Here is a 27,960-nt window from a genome sequence, read left to right as displayed (position 1 = left end):
TAAACAGCACACATCATCAACTGTTAATTTCTCAAAACACAACGTATTTACTCTAGAATAATAACAGTAAACTTTACTTTGAGAAAACACTTACAAAGAGAGTGCTTTTTGCAGTTGTTAGAACTTGGGTGCCATCAGACGACCATAAGCAACACTTCAGTAGAACCTCCTCCGCATCATCATCATCGTCTGATTTCTGACATTGCTCCTTTACATCAAAGCACTTCCACATGTTACCAGATCTCCACAGCTGTGAATATAGAACACAGCCTTGCTTCAGTCTTGCACTGTTAAAGCACATGTCACTTGAAAATGTATTATAATTTTCAATGTATTATTAAGAACAAAAAATTCATTTATGGATAGAGCTCCAAAAAGTGCATGGTACATTTACATAGGATAAGAAAGAATTATCCAAATGAAAACTGATCAGAATGGCATCCTGTCTTATTCACAATCTTCAAACCTGGCTCTAGGCGCAAGATTTTTGCAGCTAATTCCATTGATTTCTATACGTCAATCTCAGAAATTCTGTATCAGACACAGTCCAATAAGATGTCGCATTGAACAAAGCAATGATAGCTAATTTCTGTATACAACCACATTGAGTCACAGGGAGTGAGAGTCATTCAACCCAGGAACACGCCGTTCTGCCTGGTGAGACTGCAGTGATCAGGCACCCATCCACACTAATCTGACACTCAAGGAGTCCATTTCATCACTCATCTAACAAAGGAATAAACCTAGAACTCAGATCATGTCTAGATAACCTCTTCTCTCGAAATGGGAAGAGAGGACCTCGATAAAATCACTGTCACTAAAGAGATAGTGATGAGCAAACTAGAGGGCCTGAAGGTAGATAAGTCCCCTGGACCTGATGGGATGCATCCCCAGGGCGCTGAGGGCATTGGCAGAGGTTATAGCAGACGCGTTGGTAATCATTTACCAAAATTCTCCAGACTCTGGGCAGGTCCTGGCGGATAGGAAGACAACAAATGTCACGCCACTTTTTTAAAAAAAGGATGTTGGCAAAAGGCGGGCAACTATAGGCTAGTTAGCTTAACATCTGTAGTCAGGAAAATGCCTGAAGCTGTTATTAAGGAAGAAATAGAGAAACATTTAGAAAGGATTGGTTCCATTAGACAGACACAGCATGGATTCAGAAAGGGCAGGTCCTGTTTGACAAACTTACTGGAGTTCTTTGAGGACATAATGAGTGCAGTGGATAGAGGCGAACAGGTGGATGTCGTATACTTGGATTTCCAGAAGGCGTTCGATAAGGTGCTACACAAGAGACATATAAATAAAATACAGATGCATGGAGTCAGAGGAAGTGTATTCGCATGGATAGTGCATTGGGTAACCAATAGAAGGCAGAGAGTTGGTATAAATGGGTGTTTCTCCGGTTGGCAGTCAGTGGTGAGTGGGGTGCCGCAGGAGTCGGTGCTGGGCCCACAACTGTTTACCATTTACATTGATGATTTGGAAGAGGGGACTGAGTGAAGTGTAGCAAAATTTGCTGATGACACGAAACTGAGTGGAAAAGCAAATTGGACAGAGCATGTGGAGAGTCTGCAGAGGGATATAGATAGGTTAAGTGAGTGGGCCAAGGTCTGGCAGATGGAATACAACGTTAGTAAATGTGAGATCATCCACTTTGTAAGGAATACTAGAAGAGCAGATTATTATTTAAATGGTGAAAGATTGCAGCATGCTGTTGTGCAGAGGGACTTGGGAGTGCTTGTTCGTGAATCGCAAAAAGTTGGCTTGCATGTACAACAGGTTATTAAGAAGGCAAACGGAACGTTGGCCTTCATTGCTAGAGGTATTGAATTCAAGAGCAGGGAGGTCATGCTGCAACTATACAGGGTACTGGTGAGGCCGCACCTGAATACTGTGTGCAGTTCTGTTCTCCATACTTGAGGAAGGATATACTGGCTTTGGAGGCAGTGCAGAGGAGGTTCACCGGGTTGATTCCATGGATGAAGGGGTTAACCTATGAGGAGAGATTGAATCGCCTGGGACTATACTCCCTGGAGTTTTCCATTGGTAGGTGACACTAAAACTAGGGGACATTGCCTCAAGATTCAGGGGAGAAGATTAAGGACGGAAATGAGGAGAAACTGTTTTACCCAGAGAGTGCTGAATCTGTGGAATTCTCTGCCCAGGGAAGCAGTTGAGGCTTCCTCACTAAATATATTTAAGAAACAGTTAGATAGGTATTTACATAGTAAGGAATTAAGGGTTATGGGGAAAAGGCAGGTAGATGGAGCCAAGTTTACGACAGATCAGCCAAGATCTTATTGAATGGCAGGGCAGGCTTGATGGGCCGGATGGCCTACTCCTGCTCCTATTTCTTATGCTCTCTCACCATAACTCAGCCAAAATTAACCTCTGTTGTTTCCTAAGTGGAGGTAGTACTAGTAGCAGTTGTAACAGCAATCACTCGATTCAAGTGTGATATTCTCCAAAGAGGCTTCCGGTATAAAAGGTGGATTCCCTGAATCAGCGTGGACAAGATAGTAGTTAAGGTAGTGGAATGCTCCTCCTGTAAGAATAGGGATTTCAAGACAGCTAACAGTCACCCTGAGGGCTAGATCTATGGGATGAGCACCCAATGTCACCTCTGATTGACCAGGTCAAGGAGTGTTTGACAACTTTGGGCCTGTACTCACTGGAATTTAGAAAAATGCAGAGGGATCTCATTGAAACCTACCGAATGTTGAAAGGACTAGATAGGGTGGATGTGGATAAGATGTCTTCTATGATGTGGTATCCAGAACAAGAGGGCACAGTCTCAAAATTGAGGAGTGACCCTTTAGAACAGAGGCAAGGAGGAATTTTGTTGGCCAGAGAGTAGCAAATCTGTGGAATGCTCTGCCACAGGCTGCAGTGGAGGCCAAGTTGCCGTGTGTATTTAAGGCAGAAGTGGATAGCTTCCTGATCGGTCAGGACATTAAAGAATATGGTAAGAAGGCAGGTTAATGGTGTTGAGTGGGATCTACAAACAGCCATGATGGAATGGCAGAGCAAACTCGATGGGATGAATGGCCTAATTCTGCTCCTATGCGTTATGGTCTAACTGGAGCTGGATGTACTTAGGATCATCTGGGAGGCTGAAAACCTCAGATGAAATGTTTACTGAGGTGGTCATTCCACAAGTGCAAGCTTCTGAAAGTAGATAGGAGACCACATGAGAACTAAAGGGAGTAAGCAGTCAGTGCAAGGTTCCTCGGTGGTAATTTGCCTCAGCAATAAGCAAACCCCTTTGGATTCTGCTGGAGGGACAATGACATATCAGGGCACAGCATCCAGACCAGTGGCTCTGTGGCTCAGCAAGGTGATAGTGATAGGAGTCTCGATAGTTAAGGGAATGGACAGGAAATTCTGAGCCATAAAAAGACATGTCTAGATAATGTGTTGCCTCCCAGGATACCTCAGAGTGGCTGCAGAATATTTTCAAGGGAGAGGGTGATCAGTCAGAGGTCATGGTGCACATTAGCACCAATGACACAGGTGGAAAGGAGGTGAGAACACAGGGATTTAGGAAAGAAGTTGAAGAGCAGAACAAAGGAAAGTATCTCTGGATTATTCCCAGTACCACATGCTAGTCAGGGTAGGAACAGGATAACAGTACAGATGAATGAGTGCATTCATAAGAAACCAAGGAACTAACAAACTGGTTCAGAGAGCAGGATTCCAAGTTCTTGGATCACTACAACCTCTTCTCGGGCAAAGGTTACCTGTACCCAAGGGACAGGTTGTACCTAAACTGGAGAGGAACCAATATCCCAGTTAGGAGTACATGAGAGCTACTCAGGAAGGTTTTGTCAGGGGTCAGAAAGTGGAAGGATGTCAGTTTCAGTTAAAAGAGACAAGAGCAAAAGTAACAGATACTATGGCATACATAGTCTGAAGTGTGTGTATTTTAATGTTAGGAGCATTATGGACATTAGACAATATCACAGATGCACTCAGAGGTGACATAATGGAGGGCTCATTCACTGAGACTAACATAGTGGAACTGAGAAATATGAAAGGTGCAATCATTCTGATGGGATTGTACTACAGACTCCCCGATGGCCACGGGAACATAGAACAGATATGCAGGCAGATAAATGAAAGGTGTAAAAACAACAGGGTTGCTGTCATGGGGGACTTCAGCTTCCCTAATATAAACCGGGACCTTGTCAGTGCAAGAGTTTTAGATGGGGCAGAATTTGTTAGGTACATCCAGGAGGGTTTCAAAGTTTCAAATTAAACTTATATTCAATGTGCACAAAATACAACTTCTAAGATTCATCTTCTTGCAGTCAGCCAGAAAACAAAAGTTGGTCCAACAGCCTGACAGCTGGAGGGGACCAGCTATTCCCAAGCCTGGTGGTGTGGAACCAAGATTCCTGCACTAACCACCTGATGGTAGCAGCAGGAAGAGAGGGAGTCAGGTCAAACCAAGGCAGATAGGATGGGGTCAGGTGGGGTATCTTGGCTGATGCAGAGAAATGAGCTGAACACTGGCTTGTTCTGCACCCTCGGCCTCGACACCTTTACAATCTGGCTTGGCACTTAAATTGACTGAACATTTCTTAAATCAATTGTAGCTATCTCAACAAGAATAATGAACCTGGCCAGGTGGCTGAGCTTTCAGAGGGTCAGAAGTTGGGGAACAGTGATCACAACTCCTTAAGTTTTACGATAGCTATAGATAACGATAAGTATGGACCTTGCGGGAGAGTATTAAATTGGAACAGGGCAAATTATGAGAGCATAACGCAGGAACTAGTACGTGTTAATTCAGAACAGCTGCTTTTGGGCAAATCCACATCCAACATTTGGAGGGTGTTTAAAGACCAACTGCACAGAGTACAGGACAGGTACGTTCCAGTCAGGTGGAAGGACGAGGGTGGTAAGGTAAGAAAACCTTAGATGGCAAGGGGGGGGTGATGAATTTAGTCTAAAATAAAAATGGAAAAGTATATAAAGCTTAATAACCTAGAACCAAAAAGAATCATTGAGGATTATAAAAGCCAGAAAAGAACTCAATAAGGGAATTAGGAAAGCCAGGAGAGGTCATGAAAAGTCATTGTCAAGTGGGATTAAAGAGAGTCCCAAGACATTTCATACACACATCAAGAGCAAAAGAATAACTTGGGAGAGGCAAGACTACTCAAGGATAAGTGGGGGGAGGGAAACATTTGTTTGGATGTGGAGTGTCTGGGTGAGATCCTTGATGAGTTCTTTATATCAAGGAGAAAGATGAGAAGGACAGGGAGATCAGCGGCAAGTGTATTAATGGTACGGCATTTCACGGTAAAGCAGTGTTGGGTCTCTTAAAAGAGCATTAAGGTGGTTAGATTATTGAGAAAAGCAAGCGATGAAATTTCTGTGGCCTTGACCAATATCTTCGCTAACCATAGGCAAGGACTGGTGAGTAGCTGATGTTGTTCTATTATTCAAAAAGGGAACCAGAGATAACCCTGGAAACTATGGACCAACAAGTTTCACATTAGTGGTAGGGAAGGGAAGGTACTGGAGAGAATTCTTAGGGATAGATTTGAGATTTAAGAGAACCATGACCTAGTTAGGGAGAGCTAGCATGGCTCTCTTACTAATTCATCGAGTCGCGTCTTACTAATTTGAGTTTTTTGATGAGGTGACAAGGGTGATTGAAGAAAGTAGAACTGTGGATGTTGTCTACAAGGATCTTAGTAAGGCATATGACAAGGTTCCTCATGGGAGGCTAATCCAAAAGATTTGTGGTGTGGATTCAGAAATGGTTTGCCCATAGAAGACAGGATGGAGGTGAAGGGACTTACTCTAGCTGGAGATCTGCGATTAGTGATGTTCGGCAAGGATCTACATGGGGACCTCTACTGTTTGTGATATATATAAATGACTTGGATGAAAACGTACATGGGTGAGTTAGTAAGTTTGCAGATGATATGAAGATTGGTGGTGTTGTTGATAGAGTGGATGACTGGCAAAGAATATAGTGGGATATAGATCTGTTGCAGATACAGGTGGAGAAATGGTAGATGGAGTTTAACACGGCCAAATATGAAGTGTTGCACCTTGGTACTGTAGGTCAAATGTAAAAAAGACAGTACACTATTAAGGGCAAGATACTTAACAGTGCTGATTAGCAGAGGATTTAATTTCATACTTCCCTGAAAGTAGCTACACATATAGGGTGGTTAAGGTATATGCCATGAGTTGCCCTTATTAGCCGAGGCATTGAGTTCAAAAGCCAGGAAGTTATGTTACACCTTTATAAAACTCTAGTTAGATCACATCTAGAATACTGCATAAAACTCTAACCGCCCCATTATAGGAAGGATGTCAAGGTTTTGGAGAGGATGCAGAAGTTTACCAGGATGCTGCCTGAATTAGAAAGAATGTGCTGTGACAATGAACATATAACAAGAGGTTGGACAAACTTGGGTTGTTTTCTCTGGAGCACTAGAAGCTGAGGTGAGATCTGATAGAGGTTTATAAGATTATGAGAGGCCCAGACAGAGTAGATAGGGAGTATCTTTTTCCTAGGGTTGAAATGTCTAAAACCAGAGGGCATGCATTTAAGTGAGAGGAGATTAATTCAAAGGAGATGTGAGGGGCAAGCTTTTTTTTTTTTTTTTTTACACAGAGAATGAGAGGGGTGGTGATAGAAGTAGATACTTTAGGGACTTCAAGAGACATTTAGATAGGCCAATGAGTATGATGGAAATTGAAGGATACAGACATTGTATAGGCAGAAAGGATTAGTATAGTTGGTTATTTGATTACTAATTTAATTGATTTGGCACAATATTGTGGGCAAACGGACCTGTTCCTGTGCTGTACAGTTCTATGTTCTGTCCATATCACTTTATGGCCTTTAAGTACCCTCTATTCACTTATTTGGCCATCTGGCATTGATTGCACTATCAAAAAACTGGATACATGGAACTGTCCTTCACTTTAGGTGATGAACTGAGGAACTATTGCTATTTAGTCACAAGCCCATTCTGCTATTCTATTCAAGATTATGATCATTCATTGGCCAATTGTCTATTATGCTCCTTTCTCTAGATCACTTAATTGCTTTGTGCATCAAAAATCCATTATCCTCAAATTTAAAATCTAGTATTTAAGTCTCGTATCAGAAGAGAACTTCAAATTTCTAACATTCTCTGTACAGAGAAATATTTTAATTTCACTTATGAGAGGCCTGGCTCTAACTTTTAAAAGATTCCACACAGTCCTAAAATACCGACAGGCGGAAGCAAACAGTGCTGATCAAGGGTCTTGGCCCAAAATTTTGACTGTTTATTTCCCTCCATGGATGCTGCCTGACCTGCTGAGTTCCTCCAGTATCTTGTGTGTGTTACTCCAGTTTTCTAGCATCTGCAGTCTCTCATCTGTCACCAACAAGCAAATGCTGTTTCTGTTTAATAGTCTAATAAACATCCTAATAGTTCCACTTAAAAACATTAATCAAATTAAACATAACCTTCTTAATTCCAGGGATTAGAAACTTAAGAGTTTAAATATCATACTGATAAATTTAGAGTATACTCTTTAAGCAAATCTTACCTTCCTGAGGTATGGTTCCCAGATTTGCTCATATTTCTCAAGATGAGGCTGTTACATAATTGTAGCATTACTTATACCCTTGAATACTGCTGTTCTTTAAAAGTTTAAAAGTCAATGCCCCAATAGTTTTTTTGAATATTTCTGTTCACATCCATGAAATTTTAATGAGCTGCAACCATAGTCTCACTTAATTAACAGTGTGCCTAGATTTTCATTGTTTAGAATGTACTTTATACCGAACTTGACAGGGCCCAAATGGAAAGCTCAAATTAGGCTATATTGTAATTAATTTTCCACTGTCTTGTGATCTGTTCATATTGCTTTATAATTTAACACTTTCATCCACTTACACAACTCACTGCGTCAGCAATAAACTTGGATATTTGGCTCTCCATTCCATCTTCTAAATCCTATGTAAATATTTCAGATAGCAGTGACCCCAACAGTGGCCATCATTAGTCACATTCAACCAATTGCAGTGCCTCTATGCTATCCTTTCTCTCTATTCACTGCCAGGCACCCAAATTGCTATCCATCCTGAAAATCCCATTTATTATCCATGCATAGAATGAAAACACTTCCACTTCTCATGCCTGTAATCTCATTAAGAAACTCTACCACACTCTTTTTTTCCTGATTTCTATCAGACAGCTGCTAGTAATTCAGTTGTTGATCTTCTCAGATTTCATGTTAAACTTTTGCTGAAGGTGTAAGACTGTTATTTTATGACTTTGAACCACTGGACACATTCCAGTCTTGGCTGGAATTTAACAAATTCACTTTATTCTAATTAAATTTTATCTCTATTGTCTGTGTTGATGGCTATTACTCTTTGCTATCTTTTATCCATCTGATCCTTCTCTCCCAAGTGTGACCTTCATTATGTCAGTCATTTTGCCAGAATGCAAGAAGAGTTCTGAGAGGACAAAGGAATGCTGAGGGGGCAGGGGCAGGGGCTCAGGTACTGATTGAATGGTAGTGGGGAGTATGTTCCAGCCAGGAATATACATTGCCAGTTGTGGGAGGGAATTTGGGGGACATCCAGGTCACTGTAGTAATTAAAGGCGATTAAAAAGCAAAGATGAAAACCTTTTCTCTGTCAAGATATTTTAATCTTGCAATCCCAGTATCCATGCCCTATCATCATTGTAAAAATTTGTGCCCCCTGTATTAGGGCAAATAACTCAAAATTCAGTCAATGAGGTAGTTTTCTTTTCAGGAATTTCCTGAAGGAGAAAATTATGGTAAATTGCTAAACTTAGGGCCTCGACACCTGAGGGTAGAACTAACAATAGTGGAGAAACCAATGATGTTCACGGGGTCAGAATTGGGTGAGAGCAATATGCTTTAGGAGTAAATAAACTATTAAACAGTGTAAAGAAAGGGAGGGGCAAATCAAAAGCAAGAATAGAATAATCTTGATCCAAGAGGCAATGCAGGTTAGAGGGAACAAAGGAGATAGATTAGTAAACCCTAGTTCATATGAGGTGACAAAGCTCATCTTGTTCTCAAGCATGACACCAAGATCGCAAATTGTCTGATTCACAGAATGGCGATGAATCAGATGGCTAGGGAAGATCATTTGCTGTGAATACTGAAGGCAGCAGCTTGGATTGTTACAATATAATTTGTGCTAATTCAATACCAGACAATTAGAGGCAGTAAGAGTCAATGGAGGTTATAGTCCACTGGATGCTGCATGTCTTTTGAGGACCTGTGGAAATAGATGGTGTTTGCGTTTTTATACTGAGGGGGGAGAGGGAGAGAAGAGATGAGATCTAGGGCAATAAAAAAAAATGGTCTCCAAATGGAGGCGTGGGTTTGAATCCCACTTCTGACACCATGTAGCGTTAATGTGACTCGGACAGCGCAGTATTAAACACACACGTTTATTCACCAGACTTCCATTTTACAAAACCCGCGTTCTGACGTCATACGCACTTTGACCTATGAATACTCACATACCGTAGATTCCGGATTTTAAGCCGCTACTTTTTTCCCACATTTTGAACAGCTTTGAACTTTGCGGCCAATAATCCGAAGCGGCTAATGCATTTTTTTTTTCATGCCGCCTCGTAAACATTTTGCCTCGTAACAGTAGACCAATAAAATTGATGAGTAGTTCACAGAGGTCCAATGAAATTGTACGATAAATCAAGCGCACTTTCACAATTAAATTATTGTAAATCAGTCATTTGTACTCACCCTCATCAACATGGAAAACACTCGAAGCATTGTGCTACCTACCCTCTTAGTTTAAACTATATTTGTTTTCTGTACTACATCGCGGGATGCTATGACGACACACCCGGTTTCGCGGCGTCTTGTGGGAAAATGCCGTTTGCGATGAAACGGAAAGGAGGGGGTCGAGCGGCGGAGCGGCTTTGGATCTGAGCGAAATCTGCTTTTAAATGCCGTTTGCGATGAAACGGAAAGGAGGGGGGGAGCGGATTCCGCGAGCGGCTTTGGATCCGAGCGAACTCTGCTTTTAAGTTAAAGGTATCAATAACTTTTCCTGGTAGGCTGCAGTATATATATTTTTTACCAGTCGTTAGGAGATATTGGAATGTTGTTCAGTAAAGAAGTATACGCAACGTATATTTAAAAGTAGCCGCGTACGGGCACGGTTCGAAAAAAAGCATTTGCAATATGTATTTGTTTTTGTTACCATATGGATTTAATTAAAAGTTAAAAAAATCCTCACGTGTAATATCTTTCTGTGTAAATATCTCATATTACAACGTGGGACACCTGCGGCCGAAAATCCGGTGCGGCCTAAAATCCGGTGCGGCCTTTACATTTAAAAAAATGATTTTATTTCTAAAATTAGTGCCAGCGGCTAAAAATCAGGTGCGCTCTGTAGTCCGGAATCTACGGTAATACATTACAATATTCAGCCCAGTGGCAAGGGTAAAGGAAGCAAAAGGCAAAGTAAATTTAGGTGATTTTGAATTGTTGCAAAGAACTCCAGAAGGTTCTTACTTTCTCATAGAAGGGAGAGTGTTTTAAAAATACTCTCTGCAGTACTGCAAAGGTTGAGGGTTATTTTTCATTCCAGGATGTTGAGAATAGTGAGCAATTTTGGCAAATGAGAACATGATTTGGTAGTTCTGCTGTAAAGCCTAATCCAAAAATAAACCAAGTCTGCTGCCCTTAGATACAAGAGAGCAATGATAAGCATGAAGTCAGGGCGATAGAGTGAAATAAATTGAGAGTAGACAACCCTCAAAGTAATCTACAGATTAACAGCAACTGGTGAAAATAGAAACAGTGCTGACATTTCAGTTCAATGACCTTTCAATCGGAACTAATCAATTGCCACCTAAGTTCTGAGTGATTCAAGCATTCTCATTTCAGTTTCCTGGTATCTACAGTATGTTTGTTTTAATGGTGGCCAGGGCATCAGTGGTGGGAGCTAAGGAGTGGCTGTGCAAATAAATAACCAGCAGCATGGCAATGCTGGACTAATGACTTTCGAGTTGACTGGGGGATGAGACTTCTTTTTTTCTCCCCCGTGACAGGCAGAGATGTATTAGTGAGGTGATTGATATGGACAAAGATGTAAGGGGAAAAAAAAATCAGAGATGACCTGTGACAAAGACAGTGGGAGCAACAAATTCATTTGAAATGGCAAGGTTAATTGAATTGCTGAGAATATGTGGTTAGGAAGAACATATGAAGAGCGATGCACTGCGAAAGTAAAACTGCGATGGTGATGTCAGGAAGAGACAATTCTATTGTAATAATTTCTATACAGCAGCAAGTGAACCCAAAAATAAGAAAGAAAACACTAAGACCACTAAAACTTTCCACTGAGTGAAATGAGCCGAAGGAATTGAGAAAATAAAAAAAAATCTGCTGTCACTTAATAATGGCCAGATTGATAAACGTTCATATGCACTTGAAAATAAAAGGTCAAAGACATTTATTATATCTAGGCATGTCAAATTCTTTTCAAAAGGAATACTGAAGGAACAAAAAGTGCACGCTAGATGGTAGATAAATAATCCCCAATGTATGCTATCCATTCCCTTTTCTAAATTCTGTTATCCTTCTTGACAACATCTGAAGAAATTGTTTATCAGTAATGGAGCTCATTTTCTCTCTATGAACTTCAAAATATGTATGTTTTAAATTCTAAAATTAGCAGTACTACAGCATTTCCATACTTAATTCAACAATCACATCATGCATTTCGTAATTCTAATTCCAATTTTGGTTTATTTATAGAAATATGTAAATTTATGGAAAAGCAGAGTGACACAACACAAACAGGCTCTTTATCTCACCACAATCATGCCTAATATCAAGCATCTACCCACACTAATTTCATGTACCAGCACTTGCTCCATAGCCACCTATGTTTTAGAGATACAAGTGCTCATCCAGACACTTTTTAAACATTGTGAGGCTCCAAAGCAGCATGGATAACTTCACTCACCTCAACACTGAACTGATTTCACAACCTATGGACTCACTTTCAAGGACTTTATTGTCTTTCAAGGACCTATGGACTCAAGTTCTCAGTATTATAAGTTTTTTTTTGTATTTGCATAGTTTGTCTTCTCTTGCACATTGGTGGTTTGTCAGTCCTTGCTTGTCTGTAGTTTTCCATTGATTCCATTGTGTTTCTTGGTCTACTGTGAATGCTTGCAAGGAAATCAATCTCAGAGTCTATATGGTGACATATACACACTTTGAGAATAAATTTCGTATGAAATTTGAGTAACTGCCTCCGTCGTCTTTTCAACACATTCCAAATTGCAATCATGGTTGATATAATTCCTCCTCAGATGCTATCTAATCCTCTTACACCTTACTTTAATCCTAAGCGCTCTAGTTTCAGACATCTCTTTTATGGGGAAAATAATCTGACAATCCACCTTATCTATGCTACTAATAACTTATTATAATTATATGCTCTATCAGGTCTCCCTCCCCAGCTCAAACCCAGCCTCCAAAAAAACCAAAAAAGTTTTATCTGCAATTGACATGTTTTTTTTTCGGTTGAGGTTCAAAATGAAAGAACGTAACATGATCCTCATAATGAGGTAATAGTATAAAATTCCATTTCATTTGTTAATCAAAGATGGTACATACCTTCACTGTCCCATCATCAGAGCAGCTGGCTAGATATTGGTCATCAGGAGAAAAACAGCAATGGTTAACAGGTGCCTCGTGGCCAAACAAAGAGTTTTTGCAGCTGGTCCCCTTCAGGTCCCAAGTCTATGAAAAAGAGCAATAATCACAAGTTTGAAAATGAAGAAACAACATACCTTTCTCATTCCTACCTTGTACTTACATCCCTCAGTCTTGAGAGAATTACTAATTTTTATCTTTAATCATTGTTTTCCTCCTTAAAAAATGGTTAGCTCACACAAGACCAGGTAAATTTCAATGACAGCCTTATATCTACAAAAACTACCGGTAATCCCCTCACAAAAACAAGTTTCAGACACAAAGTTGTAATTGTAGCACACTTCAACAACTCAAAAGGCACACATTGTGATGAGAAAACACTCCGTAATAAGATGAACACAATTCATTGTTAAATATCCAAAAACATAAGAGGATATTGGAAGCACAATTTACTCTGCATATCAAAGATTACATGGATAAATATAACAAGTACTTGCATGACGTGAGTAAAACTCCAGCCGCTTATCCACTAAAATTAGCTTTAATAACCAGATGCAGAGCATCTGATGACAAAGGCTGACTCAGTTGATACTGGCCAACCACATGTAACCCAGCAACAGACATGAAGAATTTTAAATGCATGCACTACAAATACTTTTTTGACACGATTTACCAAAAGTAGTGCCCTATCAATCAAAAACATAGTATGTTTTTAAAATTACTTTCTTGATCTATTAATTCAAACAACTGCATTACTGGCTTAGTGCCTTTCTGATACTCCCTTTCAATTTGAATATCCATCTTGTCAGTTTAATGTCCACACCAATTATACTAATGGTAGCTAAGGACACGCATAAGTCATGGTTCTTGACAACATAAAAGCAGTCAATAAATATGAAATTAGAAGGGAAAGATACTAATTAAAATCTCAGATTATTTTTCATGGAAGTGACATCCCAAGGAGATGTGATTTGAGATATAGTGGATTCCGGTTAATTGGGCCATCAGTTAATTGGGGCAGCTGCTTATTTGGGACAACCCTTAAAGAATAAAGACAAATCGAGAAAATAGCCAGTACTCCCTTCATTTATCTAGGACACTATGCCACTTAACTGGGACAGGAGATTGCTGCCAAACAGTTTCTAACAAGTAGCAGATGCATGCACTGGTGTGGCCGTTAGACACAACACCATGCCTTTGAGTGAACAGTTTTTGAATAGCATGACTTGCGTGTTTGTGTTCAAAAAGCTGCAATATTTGTCACTGTTAGTTGCTGAGGAATAAGCAGTTAGATAATTCAGAACTATTTTGCTTACTGCAGATTCAAACAATCAGGCTTGGAGATGCCAGATGCCAAGTGAAGATAATACAATTTCGCTACTTCAGGAAGTTACAAGTTACGAAGAATTTGAAGGTATCAACAATCATCTTGAATGTTACAATGGAAATGAGGAGTTGGAGGGTTCAATTGTCAACAGTCCATTATCTGCACTAGGTAAAGGTGCTGATTTTGTTCATTTACAGTCAAAATTACCTGACACAGATGAATTCCTCTTTCGATAAGTATCAGGAAATACAGTTTTATAGTAAGTAGATAGATAGATAGATAGATAGATAGATACTTTATTCATCCCCATGGGGAAATTCAACTTTTTTTTCCAATGTCCCATACACTTGTTGTAGCAAAACTAATTACATACAATACTTAACTCAGTAAAAAAATATGATATGCATCTAAATCACCATCTCAAAAAGCATTAATAATAGCTTTTAAAAAGTTCTTAAGTCCTGGCGGTAGAATTGTAAAGCCTAATGGCATTGGGGAGTATTGACCTCTTCATCCTGTCTGAGGAGCATTGCATCGATAGTAACCTGTCACTGAAACTGCTTCTCTGTCTCTGGATGGTGCTATGTAGAGGATGTTCAGAGTTATCCATAATTGACCGTAGCCTACTCAGCGCCCTTCGCTCAGCTACCGATGTTAAACTCTCCAGTACTTTGCCCACGACAGAGCCCGCCTTCCTTACCAGCTTATTAAGACGTGAGGCGTCCCTCTTCTTAATGCTGCCTCCCCAACACGCCACCACAAAGAAGAGGGCGCTCTCCACAACTGACCTATAGAACATCTTCAGCATCTCACTACAGACATTGAATGACGCCAACCTTCTTAGGAAGTACATTCGACTCTGTGCCTTCCTGCACAAGGCATCTGTGTTGGCAGTCCAGTCAAGCTTCTCGTCTAACTGTACTCCCAGATACTTGTAGTATTGCAGTAGCAATGGTAGTGTTCTAATTTGTTCTGTATTTAAATACATATTTTGTCACGCAGTTTGTCTTTCTACCTTTTTAACTATTTCCATGAAACTTTGGCTAATTGGAGCAGACATTAATTAGACCAAAATGTACTGGCCCTGATGTGCCCCAATTAAGTAAGAATCTACTGTATTCTGATCTCAGTCTAGAATATTTAATAAACACCATTCCTGATTCCATTCCCAAACTCAAAACTTCTCTATCCCTTACTTACATTAAAGATGGGTACAAAAGTTCAATACTATTGGATCAAGTTTTAAAAAATTACTAAATTGCCAATATCTTGAATATGCATATAGATACCTATCTATCTACACATACACATGTACATATATACATATAGTGCTGCTGCAAAGTTTGTGAACCCTATAGACTTTTCCCTGTTTTTGCACAAATATAACCTAAAACATGATCAGATCTTCACACAAGTCCCAAAACTAAATAAAGAGAACCCAATTAAATAAATAACACAAAAAACATTATATTTGTTCATTAATTTATTGAGAAAAATGATTTAATATTACATGTATTTGTTGGGAAAGTATGAAAAGGTTGCTCTGGAATAATGCCTTCTACAAAAGCTATTTGGAGTCAGGTGCTCCAACCAATGAGATGAGATTGAAGGTGTGGGTCATAGAGGTGCCCTGCTCTGTATAAAAAAGACACACAAGGACAGGTTACTGACAGAGCCTGCTCTACTGAAGAAAAATCTGTTTATGTGCACCATGCCTCAACCAAAACAACTTTTAGATGGCCTCAGAAGAAGAATTGTAGAGATGCATAAAGATGGAAAAGCTACAAAAGCATTTTCAAAGATCTGAGTGTTCATCAGTCTATAGTAAGAGAAACCGTATACCAATGGAAGAAGCTCAGTATTGTTGCAACTCTCCCCGAGTGGGGATCCTGCAAAGATCACACCAAGTGCATAACATGCAACGCTGAAGGTGAAAAAGAACCCAAGGGTAACAGCAAAAGACCTGCAGAAATATCTAGAACTTGCTAAAGTCTTTGTTTATGCGTCCACTGTAAGAAAAACATGGAACGAGAATGATGTTCATGGAAGGACACCACAGTGGAAACCACTGCTCTCCAAATAAAACCATTGCTGCATGTCTCAAACTAGAGAAAATCTGCAGATGCTGGAAATCCATACTCCTTTGCTTGCATCTTCAGAAACAGCTCTATTTCTATCTTTAATATTTTTATTTTTCCCTTTCAGGGTTCTTTTGAAGACCCTTACCTGGAGTTACATGCTGGCTACGGTTCTTTAAGGGAATGGGACCAAGACTTGGGGTTTCACAACTGGCCGTTGTTCGGCACACCAAGGGCTCTGCTTAAGAGCTCCCCTTGCCTGCGGAGGCTCAGGGTCTCATTGCTCTGGAGGTGGGGGATTAGAGGTCAATGCCTCTGCAGGAGACAGAAGATCTCTGGCTGTGTTCCCAGAGACCCAAGATCTTTGGACACAGAACTCGGAAAAAGTGACGCAACGGACTTTTAACATTGTAAACCAGCAAGTTGTTTGTCATGTCTCCCCTCTCGCTGTGAAACAGAGACACCTCTCACCTCCTTATTGGGGGGGGGGGGGAGAGAGAAAGAAGGGGGAAGGGAGGGAGGGAGGGAGAGAGAGCGAGAGCGAGAGACTGTTGCTTGCTGCCGCTTACACGCAGGAGGGAGGGGAGCTGGGGGAGGGACTTAAGGGTTCTAACATTTAACTGTTGTCCATTCTTTGGGGGCACCCCTCTGTTTTCGAGGATGGTTGTGAAGAAAAAGCATTTCAAGATGTATATTGTATACACTTCTCTGGCATTAAATGTACCTTTGAAACACACAAAATGCTGGAGGAACTCAGCAGGCTAGACAGCATCTAGGGAAAAAGTACAGTCAACGTTTCAGATTGAAACGTTGACTGTACTCTTTTCCTAGGTGCTGCTTCGCCTGCTGAGTTCCTCCAGTATTTTGTGTGTGTTGCTGCATGCCTCAAGTTTGCAAAGACCTCCTGAATGTTCTACACTGCTCTGTGGACAGGTGAGACAAAAGTTGAACTTTTTGGCAGAAATGCACATTGCTATGTTTGGAGGAAAAGGGGACTGCATATCAATACCAAAACTTAATCCCACCTGTGAAGCATCATGATTTGGGGCTGCTTTTCTACCTCAGGCCTGGACAGATTGCAATTGTTGAGGGAACAATGAATTCAAAATTGTATCAAGATATTTTACAGGAGAATGTCAGGGTAGCAGTCCGTCACCTGACGCTTAATAGAAGTTGGATAGTGCAACAAGACAATGATCTAGAAAACAAGAGTATATCATCCACAGAATGGTTTAAAAGGAAGAAAATTCATGCCTTGGAATGGCTCAGTCAAAGTCTTGACATTAATCCTATAGAAATGTTGTGGAAGGACCTGAATTAGGCAGTTCACACAAGGAAGGCCACCAACATCCCAGAGTTGAAGCAGTTTTGTAAGGAGGAATGGCCTAAAATTCCTGCAAGCCGATATGCAGGATTGATCAATAGTTATCAGAAGTGTTTGTTTGAAGTTATTGGTGTCCAAGAGATTTATACCTGTTACTGAAAGCAAAGGTTCACGTACTTTTTCCAAAAAATACATGTAATACTGGATCATTTTTCTCAATAAACAAATGAACAAGTATAATGTTTTTGTATTATTTATGATGTAACTCAGTTGTATTATGGCACCCACAATTTTCTCCAGCCATGGGAAGAAAGTATTATTTATTTATTTAGAGATACAGGCCCTTCCAGCCCAATGAGCCACACCACCCAGCAACCCACCTATTTGGCACTAGCTTAAACACAGGACAGGGGTTTATGGGGTGTCCGGGGAGGGGTAGCACCTCTGGTGAAGGGGGTTGCCGTGTCCATTCTGGGGCAGCTGACTCACCTTTGGTCCCCACCACCAGACACTCAGCTCTCACCTGATGTTCCAAGTAGCTGTTTGCCACACCCCGCACACCGCTTCGACAGGCGGGCTAAACCAGGTGAGAGTAGCCGGTGGCCTCATGCCCCGGTGGGATAGGGACATGCCTGTCTTAGCACATGAAATCGGATCTGGTGGACTGGGTGGATGAGATCTACAGTGAGGTCCAATGGCCAGAAAGGTGGTACTGCAATACTCCATGGAAAGCAAAGGGCATGACAAGACACAGAAGATGTCATGGTCATCCACCGCAAGCAGGGACGACCCCAGTTTGTGACGCTTTCTTTGTAACACTGGTCCCAAACTTCAGAGGTCAAGAGAGTGGAACTGCCCTAGTGCAAAAGCTTTTCCACCTTAGAAACTCTCCCACACAGGTTTCCTGTCATTGTCGGACACAATGGACAACCACCAATCATAGGACAATTTATAATGACCAATTAACTGGTACATCTTTGGACTATAGAAATGGGAGCACCCGGAGGAAACCCACGTGGTCACAGAGAGAACGTACAAACTCCTTACAGATAGCACCAAGCTATAATAGCATTGCATGAACTGCTACACTACTTTGACAGGGCAAAAGCATCAAATATCAAGACTAATGATAATCCCTTCAATATCTCTCATTGCTATGATGGAACTAACCTATTTGTTTGTTTATTGGGATACAGCACAGAGCAGACCTTTCCAGTCCTTTGAGCCACACTGCCCAGCAAACCCCCAATTTTTTTTAATGCTAGCCTAATCAAAGGACAAATTTACAAAGACCAATTAACCTACTAATCAGTAGAGTGGGAAGAAACCAAAGCACCCAGAGGGAACCCATGCGGTCACAGGGAGAACATACAAACTCCTTACAGGCAGCGGTGGGAATTGAACCCAGGTTGCCTGTACCATAAAGTGCTGTGCTAACCACTACACTACCAAGCCACCCCCAAATATCAGCAATAATAATTGGAAACCAGTTTGCAGATGATTGTATTGTGGTAACACAATGAAATTTTCAACAGACCTACAAACAACCCTTAACTAATTCTCAAAAGCTTACTAAAGCCTAAGGCTAACTCTAAACATCAACAACACAGAAAATTGAGGCCAGCCTGTTCCTGGTCTATCATTACACCTGAAATTACAACAAGGAATTGGAAAGTGTAGAACACTTTGACTACCTTGCAACCATCAGTCCCTCAAGGGCAAACGTAGACACTAAGATTGAGCACGCAATCTGTTAAGCTACGTTTGCTTTCAGCAGTCTATCTTGCCAAGCATTCAGTAACTATAAACTCAGTGTATTCAACTTTTAGTTTACAAGCAGAAGGAATCCCAACTCTCCTAATGGCTGCAAGACTTGGGTGACCTATAGGACACACCTGAAAAAGTTAAAATGTCACCACTGGTAGTAGTTTATTTAGAAGATGCTCAACAGGAATTGAGAGGCTACGGCATCAATTTCACACAGAGCTCAACATCTTCTGTGGTTGTGGGCCTGATTATCCAGCCTCAACTGAAAAGGAGCAGACATAGCATGCCTAATGTTAGCCTGCTCAAAAGGACTGCTTTACACACAAATTGCTAAAGGAAAATGGGAAGCCAAATAAGATACATTCAGAAATTCAGATCCAGTTTATTGTCATTTAGAAACCACAAACACAATGCAGTTAAAAAATGAGACAATGTTCCTCCAGAATGATATCACAAAAGCATATGACAAAATTGACTACACCAGAAAATCCACATAATGTTTGGCAATCCCCAATCCAGAGTCCGGAGAGGCTGCTGCGTATTAATATTGCACTACCGTCTTAGCGCGTTTCCCGGAAAGAAGCTCCAAATCCACCAGACAAACAAGACCAAAAACTAAAGCTCCAAGACCTGCACAAAACCACATAGTTACAACAGTGCAAACAATAGCATAATTGATAAAAAAAACAGACCATGGGCACAGTAAAAATAGTCCAAAGATGTTAAAAGACTGTAAGTTCAAAAGAATTCACCACACAGTTTCCACAAGTCCCCAGGTTCCCGACAGACTCGCCATCCCACGCTGGCGGCAGAAGGGAATACCCACGCTATGGACTTCCACGGCGCCACCCGACTCAGCCTCGCAGAAACAGCACACACCGAAAGCGACCTGACCGCAGTGGACTCTGAGTCCGTCGAACCTCCGAGCCGACGACCATCCCCTCCGGCACAGCTTCTCCAAGCACCATCCTCTGCCCAGAGTATTAAGACGGCCCCGCCAACGCGACCCTGAGGACTGGGGGCTTGTTCTTCCCAGCAGAGTCTCGGACCTCACAGCAGCAGCAGCAACGAAGAAGATCTTCCTGGAGATTTCCCGATGTTCCTCCGTGCTCCCATGTCCGTTTTTCATCCAATTATGATTGCGCATGGCACCCCACTTCACAAATAATCACTTCACAGATAATCAGCTCCAGAGTGGCCGCTGCAAGCTGCGTCACGCCGCCATCTTGGAAATTATATTGAAATTACATTGAAAATACATTCAAGACAAACTTCAAGAGATACATCATGGAAATTGCACAATGGAAGACAAAGGTCAGTCTGAGAAGGAGTGAATCACTTGAAAGAAAATCTCAGTCTGGTTGTAGATAAACATGAGAAAAGAAAGACTGGATGTCCATTTTACTTCCTAAATCTGCCTTCTAACAAGGTCTGCCAAATGTGTCAGCAGCTCCAGGATGTGATACCTTAGTCACTTAAAGGCCTGTAAGAAAATTGCAAAAGAGATTGTCCTCCAGCCCAACTGAATGCTGTGAGCAAACAACTGTCTGTTTACAATTCAGTTGACTGTTGGGCAAAAGCTCCACAGTGCAACATAAAACAACATATTTACAACAGGATGATGTTTGTGCATTACATGTTAAAACAAATAAGTATCAATTAGCTTATCATGAGAAATGCTATTGAGCAGCATTAATATCTGACATGTCAATTAGCTTTCTATGTAAAAGACACCAACTCAATAAAGAACTTACTTTCACAAGGGTATCATTGGAGCATGTAACTAACATCATCATATGCTGTGAATGTGAAAATTGACAGCAGTTGACCTGTTCGTTATGTTCATGGAGTGTGTGAATCAAGTTGCCAGTCAATGAATTCCAGACCTACAAAGAAAGAACTTCATTTAGCTGTTAAGCTGATGTAATTAATAAACATTAGCTTTATTTGTCAGATGTACATGAAACAGAGTGAAATGCATCATTTGTATCAAATTAAATCAGCGATGATTGTGCAGGGCACACTATAAAGGTCACCACATTCTTGGTGGGAACGTAGCATGCCCAAACTCACTAAGCCTAACAGTACATCTTTGGAATGTAGGAGGAAATGGAAGCACCCCGAGGAAATACAGAAAGTCGCAGGGAGAATATACAAAGTCCAAACAGACAACGGCAAGAAACAAACCCCAATTTTAGAGCTGCTGCTGTAAAGTGTTGAGCAAACCATTACCCTGGCACACTGTGCCTTCAAAATATGAGCCACTCTTGAAGCTGCTTGTTTAAATCATTAATTGGTCATTCATAGATCTGCCAGAAACTCAAGAGGCTGGAGATATTGGAATCTGAAGCAACAATCTGCCTTGAAGCAGGTTTTTGACCTTAAACATCGACCATTCCTCTCCCCCACACCACCCACCGATTGATGCTGCTTGACCTGCTAAGTTCTTCCACCAGGTTGCTTGTTGAAAAACGTTTGCTGAAATTGCTTACCTTAACTTTTGTATCAGCCGAGCATGTGGCAACAAGTTTGTCATCTGGTGAAAATGCACAGCACAACACTTCATCATCATGTGCAAGCAGCTCCAGAAGTTTCTCACCAGACTCACTTTTAAAAATCTGGACAACAAATTAAAATAGAATGTTGAAGCATTTACTCATACTCTTTTCAAGAACTTGATCACTGATCGCAAACATGACCCTTAAAGTGCCCCTAGAAAAAAAATGTAGAAGATAACTGAAAATTGTTTCAAAATAGTTGCAAATATATTACCAGCACCTCACTGAAAAGATTCTCATTCCATGAACTAGTAGTTTTTGAGTCCTCTCATAGAAAAGTGAAGCACTGAACTATGCAGATGTGATAAACTCTTTAGTATTACTTCTTTGAGGAACAAATTTCATTTTTAAAACCAGGCAAATAATAAATCACTAGAGAGCTTATTAGTGAACATTTTGATGGCGTCAGTGATCCAACAAAGAGAAATACAATCTCAAAAGCTTATTTTTAGGTGCAGAATGGGAAATATAAATTCCTAAGAGCACTTTTCTTTCTATTCTGTGACACAGCTATAAATATCATTGATAGCTATACAAAAGATAGTAATGACAAACAATACAAAATAACAAAAAGCACTATGTTTAGAAACTGAAGATGTGAAAGGATTGTTATCGATTTAATACTTTTCTTTTTTACATTTTTCATCACAATAGTGGAATAACAGATTTTATTTTTGATTTTATTGAGATACAGCACAGAGTAGGTACTTCCAGAACTTCGAGCTATATCGCCCAGCGATCCCAGATTTAACCCTCGCAATCACAGGGTCATTTACAATGACTATTAACCTACCAACCGCTGCATGCTTGGACTGTGGGTAGAAACCACAACATCCACAGGAAACCGATGTGGCCACAGGGAAAACATACAAACTCCTTACAGGCCGCAGCAGGAAGTGAACTCAGATCACTGGTACTGCAAAGCATTGTGCTAACCACTACGCTACCATGCCACTCCATGAAATGTTTATTTATTTACCTGCAAAGTTTTATCTGCTCCACAAGAAGCTATCTTCAATCCATCATGAGAAAAACAGGCATGAAAAACAGCATCACAGTGAAGTTGAACAACAAGACGTGATGAGTTCTGCAAGGTGGCCTTGTTTCTGTTATGAAAAAAATTATTAACCTATATCAATGAAGAAAAGTGCTTAAAGCATATTGTTTAACTTATTCTTAAATTATAAATTTTTAATCAACGTTATAATAATATATACAACCGTGAGATTCACTATTTTGCAGGCATTTACAAGGAAAAAATGAAATACAATAGAATTTTATGAAAAACTACACAGACCAATGTGCAAAAGAATAGGAGATGTGCAAATAAAAATATTGAGAATTTGAGTTCGAAAGGGTCCTTGACAATGTGCCTATAGATCATAGAATGAGCTCAGAGTAGTGGTGAGTGAAGTTATTCACACCACTTCAAGAGCCTAATGGTTGCAGGGTAATAACTGCTCCTGAACCTGGTGGTGTGGGACATGAGCAGTTAAGTAAGGCTTCTGTACCTCCTACCCAATGGCAATAGCAAGCAGAGGGTGTGGCCTCTTCTACATTTTACAGAATTCTATACAATTTCTACATATTACAAAATAGAGCCAGCTTAGTAACATAAGACAAATACATTTAAGAGTTAGATAGTTCAGAAGCGTTCAAAGGGTAAATAGCTAGCAAGAAATAGCAACCAAGTGTGTCATTTTACTATTTGGAACTGCGATTCTGGCAAAGAAAACAGTCTTCACCTGGATTAAAATTATTAATTGAGCAGGAGGCAAAAAGCAAGATATTCTTTCAGATTATTTTAGACAAACCTAAGAAAGTCAGAGATTTAAAAAAAACTATTAGTATCTGTTACAGTCTTTGACAGGAAGTAAGATCTGTCCCTGATCCATCTCTGATCAAAGCTTGTCTGTTCTTGGGGCCTCTGCTCGGCTGCCTGAGGACGACTGGCAGCCTGGACCTTGCCATTCAATTCGAAAGCACACATGGACAGCAAGTTTCGTCCTTCACATCTGGTTCAGATGAGATATGGTCCAGGAAGATTCAGTCCAATGTTAAGCCCAGAGAACTGCAAAATCCTCAATGTAAAATTTTCTGGCTAATGAAAGCTCTATTGAAATGATGTATAAACCGAGGTAGAGGTCAGTCAACAAACTTAAGTAATAATCATTTGGCTTGCACAGATCAATTAAAATATCTGCTCCTCGTTGAATGTATTGTACATGCACACAGACATAACAAAGTCACTTGTCCAGGGAGTTCATGTTGATTCATCAATGCAATCATACTAATTCTATACACCAAGTCTGTTCAATCAACCATCTGATCTATTTTTCTTTAAAATTTTGATGTTTCTTGCACTCACCAAAAATGTAATATTCTCCACACACATTACACTATTCCCCCGCATCAGTCAAAATATTGTGTAATCTCAATCTATTTGCTACAAAGTCAACTTGGCTGAGATCTTGCAATTCAATCATGGAAGCTGTTTTCCTCTGATGATAAAGAGCAGATGTCAGGTTCAAGATATTACAACCACTTTAGATGTGCTCTAGCAATATCTGATGACATCTTAACAGTCAATGTGTTACTGAGTTTAACACCCCCCAGCATATGTGCTATTTATATAAACCTACATGCCAGACAACAACTGTTGAATGGAAAGGTGCCAGTGTATTATGTCACAACTTATCCAATCTTAGTCAAAAACTATGACATTTATTAATAGACTGGATAATTGTTGTTTCTGACTCAACAAGGAGATTTCATAAACAGAATTTTAGCCTATTTCTAAAAAAAAACTAACAGACCCGAACCTAACAAAAAATTAATTCAATTAATATTTTGTTAAACTATTATACAATTTTTTAATTAATAGGATAAACTCAATGTTTTCATGTTAATTTTTTAAAAAATGAAGTTAAATCTCTGTGGTAGCCCCAAAATACACAAATATAAAACAAATTCAGTAAGTCTCTGATCGACTTGAATTAACACAAAAGCAAAATCACATTGATATTTAATCAGATAAACAGACTTTCTGACACCACTTTTGAATACTAACATCCATTCCAAGTAGATAGCTCCATTTTTGGCTTTTTCCACAGCCTTCAGTTTTGCTTGACGGTACACTTCAGAGGAGTCTAGCTGACAAAGTCCCAACTGCACAATATCTGGAAAAGGTTTCTGCACCATGAGATGGCCTTTCAAAGACAGGAATTCTTGAAAATTTTCCCGCACAGTACTATTCTGCAAAATAATTGGAATAACTTTAACTTGCGGTTCATACATGCAGAGATGATCAATCCACTTGCAGACCACTTTAGGGCGTATTCTGGAATTAGGGTATATAGTAAATATCAACTGCACCAGTAACCATTCTGCAGACATGAACGTGCATTGTAGATTGAATTTAAAAAGCTGCGCTGAACAATAGTTTTCATGAAGCTGTAGACTAGATTTGCAAACCAGACAGTGCTGATTAACATTCATTTTGGATGTCTGGAACATTGGTGCAAAAAAGATGTGTGAAAACTATATGTAATACAAAGGAAGCATTGTAGATACATTGTAACTATAGAATAGTCCTGTTACCTTTGATCATCAGCATATAAAAATATGTAATATTCAATCAGGGGTCTCTTCCTCCAAGAAGGTCTCAATATAAAGCCTGCTCTTGCTTTTGTTGAATAAAGCACTTCTATATCCACTAGCTTTAGAGATTTTGTTCACATTACAACAACCACTACTGTTACACCAGTATGCTTTTGCCATTTCAGATTTGAAGGTATGATCGTTGGGCGATTGTCAAACTACCAACCTCTGACTACTACTCACTGGCAAAACTGGTCTTTTGCCATGCCACTGGGTCTGAATCGCCCAGCTCATGTCAATGGGTGGTCTCCTATGCTTCTGATCAGGTATCCACTGAGATGTGGTGTTGCACAAATCATTCAGTGGCGAGGCACCTTAGAATAACAGGTTCAAGCCCCTACCTCATGGGATTAATACCCGAGTTGCATATTGTTAAAGACTCACATCAAATATAATTTCATAAAATGAGGATATTGTCTTATAAGGATAGCTTGAGCAACCAGGGCTTTTCTCTTTGGAGAGGAAGATGAGAGTTAACTTGTTGGAGGTATCCAAGATAATGAGGCATAGATAAGAGTGGACAGCCAGCAACTTTTCTTGCCCATGATGAAAACAGCTAATACAAGGGACTAAAACTTAAAGGTGTTTTGAGGAAGAATGAGAAGATGTCAGAGGTAGTTTTTCTTTTCATGAAAAGTGGTAGGTGTGCGGAACGCACTGCTGGGGGCGGGGGTGGCGGTAGAGACACAAACATTAGAGACATGTAGGAGATCATAAGATAGGCATGTACAGTAAATGGAAGAAAAATGGAGCATTATGTGAGAGGGAACAAATAGATTGATTTTGGAGTAGCTTAAAGGGCCAGTACACATTGTGGCCTGGACAACCTGCACTGTGCTGTACTGTTCTATATTCTATGTTCCAAAAGCATTTTAAATACTCAGCCAAAACAATCAGAGAGACTTAAATGAGAAACGGCTGTACAGTCTAATGGGATTTCACTTACACACCTTTATGTGCAAGAAACATTGAAATTTCAATTTGAATACTAAGTGTTATAAGTCTTGATCATCAAGGCCAATGAAACTCATCCTGAACCAAGTCAGCAACTTAATAATCAACAATTTGAACTACTTTAAAATATTTAATACACCTCATAAATCCATGAGGTTGATAGTTTGGAAAAGGTCATGTAAAAGAACTGCAACTTAAATTTTAAAGTTCAAAATTCCAAGTACATTTATTATCAAAGTATGTATACTATACACTAACTTGAGATTCTTCTCCTGAAAGGTAACCACAGAATAAACCCATTAGAATTCATTTTAAAAAGACCGTCAGACACCCAATGTGCAGAATAAAAACAAATAGCAGAAGCGATAAAAGTAAGCAAAATCATGAAAGGGAGTCCACAATCACAAAGTTAGTCATGGCAGATCCAGGAGCCTGTCAGTTGTAGGCCACAGCCTCGGTTCAGCAAAGACAAGTAAACCTCACACATAGTGAGCTAAACTCTGACATCCTGACCTTTTCGATCTAGCCCGCTGCTTAAGTTGTCCAAAAACTACAGCTAGCCCCTCAATCTTGGACCTGAGCCCTGCCGCTCCAATACGCTCTCAAGCCTGGGACTCACTGGCTCAATTTGGCCCGTATCTGACTTTTCGAATCTGGTCCTGCATTTAAATCAGTCAAACCTCAGCTTGTTTCTCACTCTCGGGCTCGGGCCTCTTTGCTTCAACTCTGCCTCACCTCAGATCTACTATTGTGAATCACCCCAAGTCTGCTCTAGCAATTGGCTCATTTGCCGTCTCAGGCCCAGCCCCTGCTACTTTAATTTAGTCAATGAGAAGGGACGTAGACCCCACCAGCTAGGAGAAAGTAGTTAGGCATCACTACCGAATGACACAACTTGCAGCTACCAAGCCCGGTAGAGTATAGAGTGTGTTATGGGGTGGCCATCTTGAAAAATCTAGAACAATATATTGAAAAATCTAATTCTTTGCGAAACTCTGCAAATTCATCACTCTTTAATTCTGCATCTATAATATGCACCAGAGTCACTATCCAGTCAGCCTGTTGAGTTTAGTTGGAGTTCAGCAGGTTTGCCAATGACTGTGAGGAGGAACAACCAGTAGATATAACAATGTAGCAAGTGGCAGATGGGCATTAGATTCAATAATCCAGCCCATAAGTAGCTCATTATGATTTTTGAATTATTATATGTCTGGTACTGTGAACCTGCATTGCGAACTACTAAGACTGCCATTTATTTGAGATACAGTTAGTATTTCCTTACATAACAGTGCCATACAATTCTTTGTAACCAAATCCTCTCCACCTCTCAACTGTGTTACTGCATATCTATTCAAGTTACCAACTACTTTGCAGCTGAAACACTTTCAGGCAAATAAACCACCAACAAAGGGAACAATAAATATTAAATAAACTAAGGAGATGAGATTGTGGAACACTGAAAAGGGTGCCTCAGTGATTTACATTTGGAATTCTTATAAGGACAGAAAGGTACAAACAAAACTTTAAAAATTATCAAAGAATTAGAATCATTAGCAATGTGCTCTGCTTTTAATTGACGTG

General features: G+C 40.2%; 1 protein-coding gene across 3 annotated transcripts in view; it reads right to left on the bottom strand.

Moving 5' to 3' along the window:
- The window catches only part of apaf1 (apoptotic peptidase activating factor 1), a 240,293-nt gene that overhangs the window by 124,884 nt on the left and 87,449 nt on the right, over window positions 1-27,960 (bottom strand). For all 3 annotated transcript variants that reach the window (XM_073066284.1, XM_073066286.1, XM_073066285.1), the window contains exons 12-17: window positions 24,836-25,020; window positions 22,745-22,871; window positions 21,700-21,825; window positions 20,962-21,093; window positions 12,673-12,798; window positions 95-250 (exon numbers count right to left, since the gene is read on the bottom strand). In XM_073066284.1, the coding sequence (XP_072922385.1) occupies window positions 95-250; window positions 12,673-12,798; window positions 20,962-21,093; window positions 21,700-21,825; window positions 22,745-22,871; window positions 24,836-25,020 (852 nt within the window). The remainder of the gene's footprint in view (window positions 1-94; window positions 251-12,672; window positions 12,799-20,961; window positions 21,094-21,699; window positions 21,826-22,744; window positions 22,872-24,835; window positions 25,021-27,960) is intronic.

The sequence above is a fragment of the Hemitrygon akajei genome, chromosome 14 (assembly GCF_048418815.1).
Source record: "Hemitrygon akajei chromosome 14, sHemAka1.3, whole genome shotgun sequence".
NCBI classification, from domain to species: domain Eukaryota; kingdom Metazoa; phylum Chordata; class Chondrichthyes; order Myliobatiformes; family Dasyatidae; genus Hemitrygon; species Hemitrygon akajei.
Note: the sequence above shows the minus strand (reverse complement) of the source record. Positions and strands in the feature narration are given on the sequence as shown.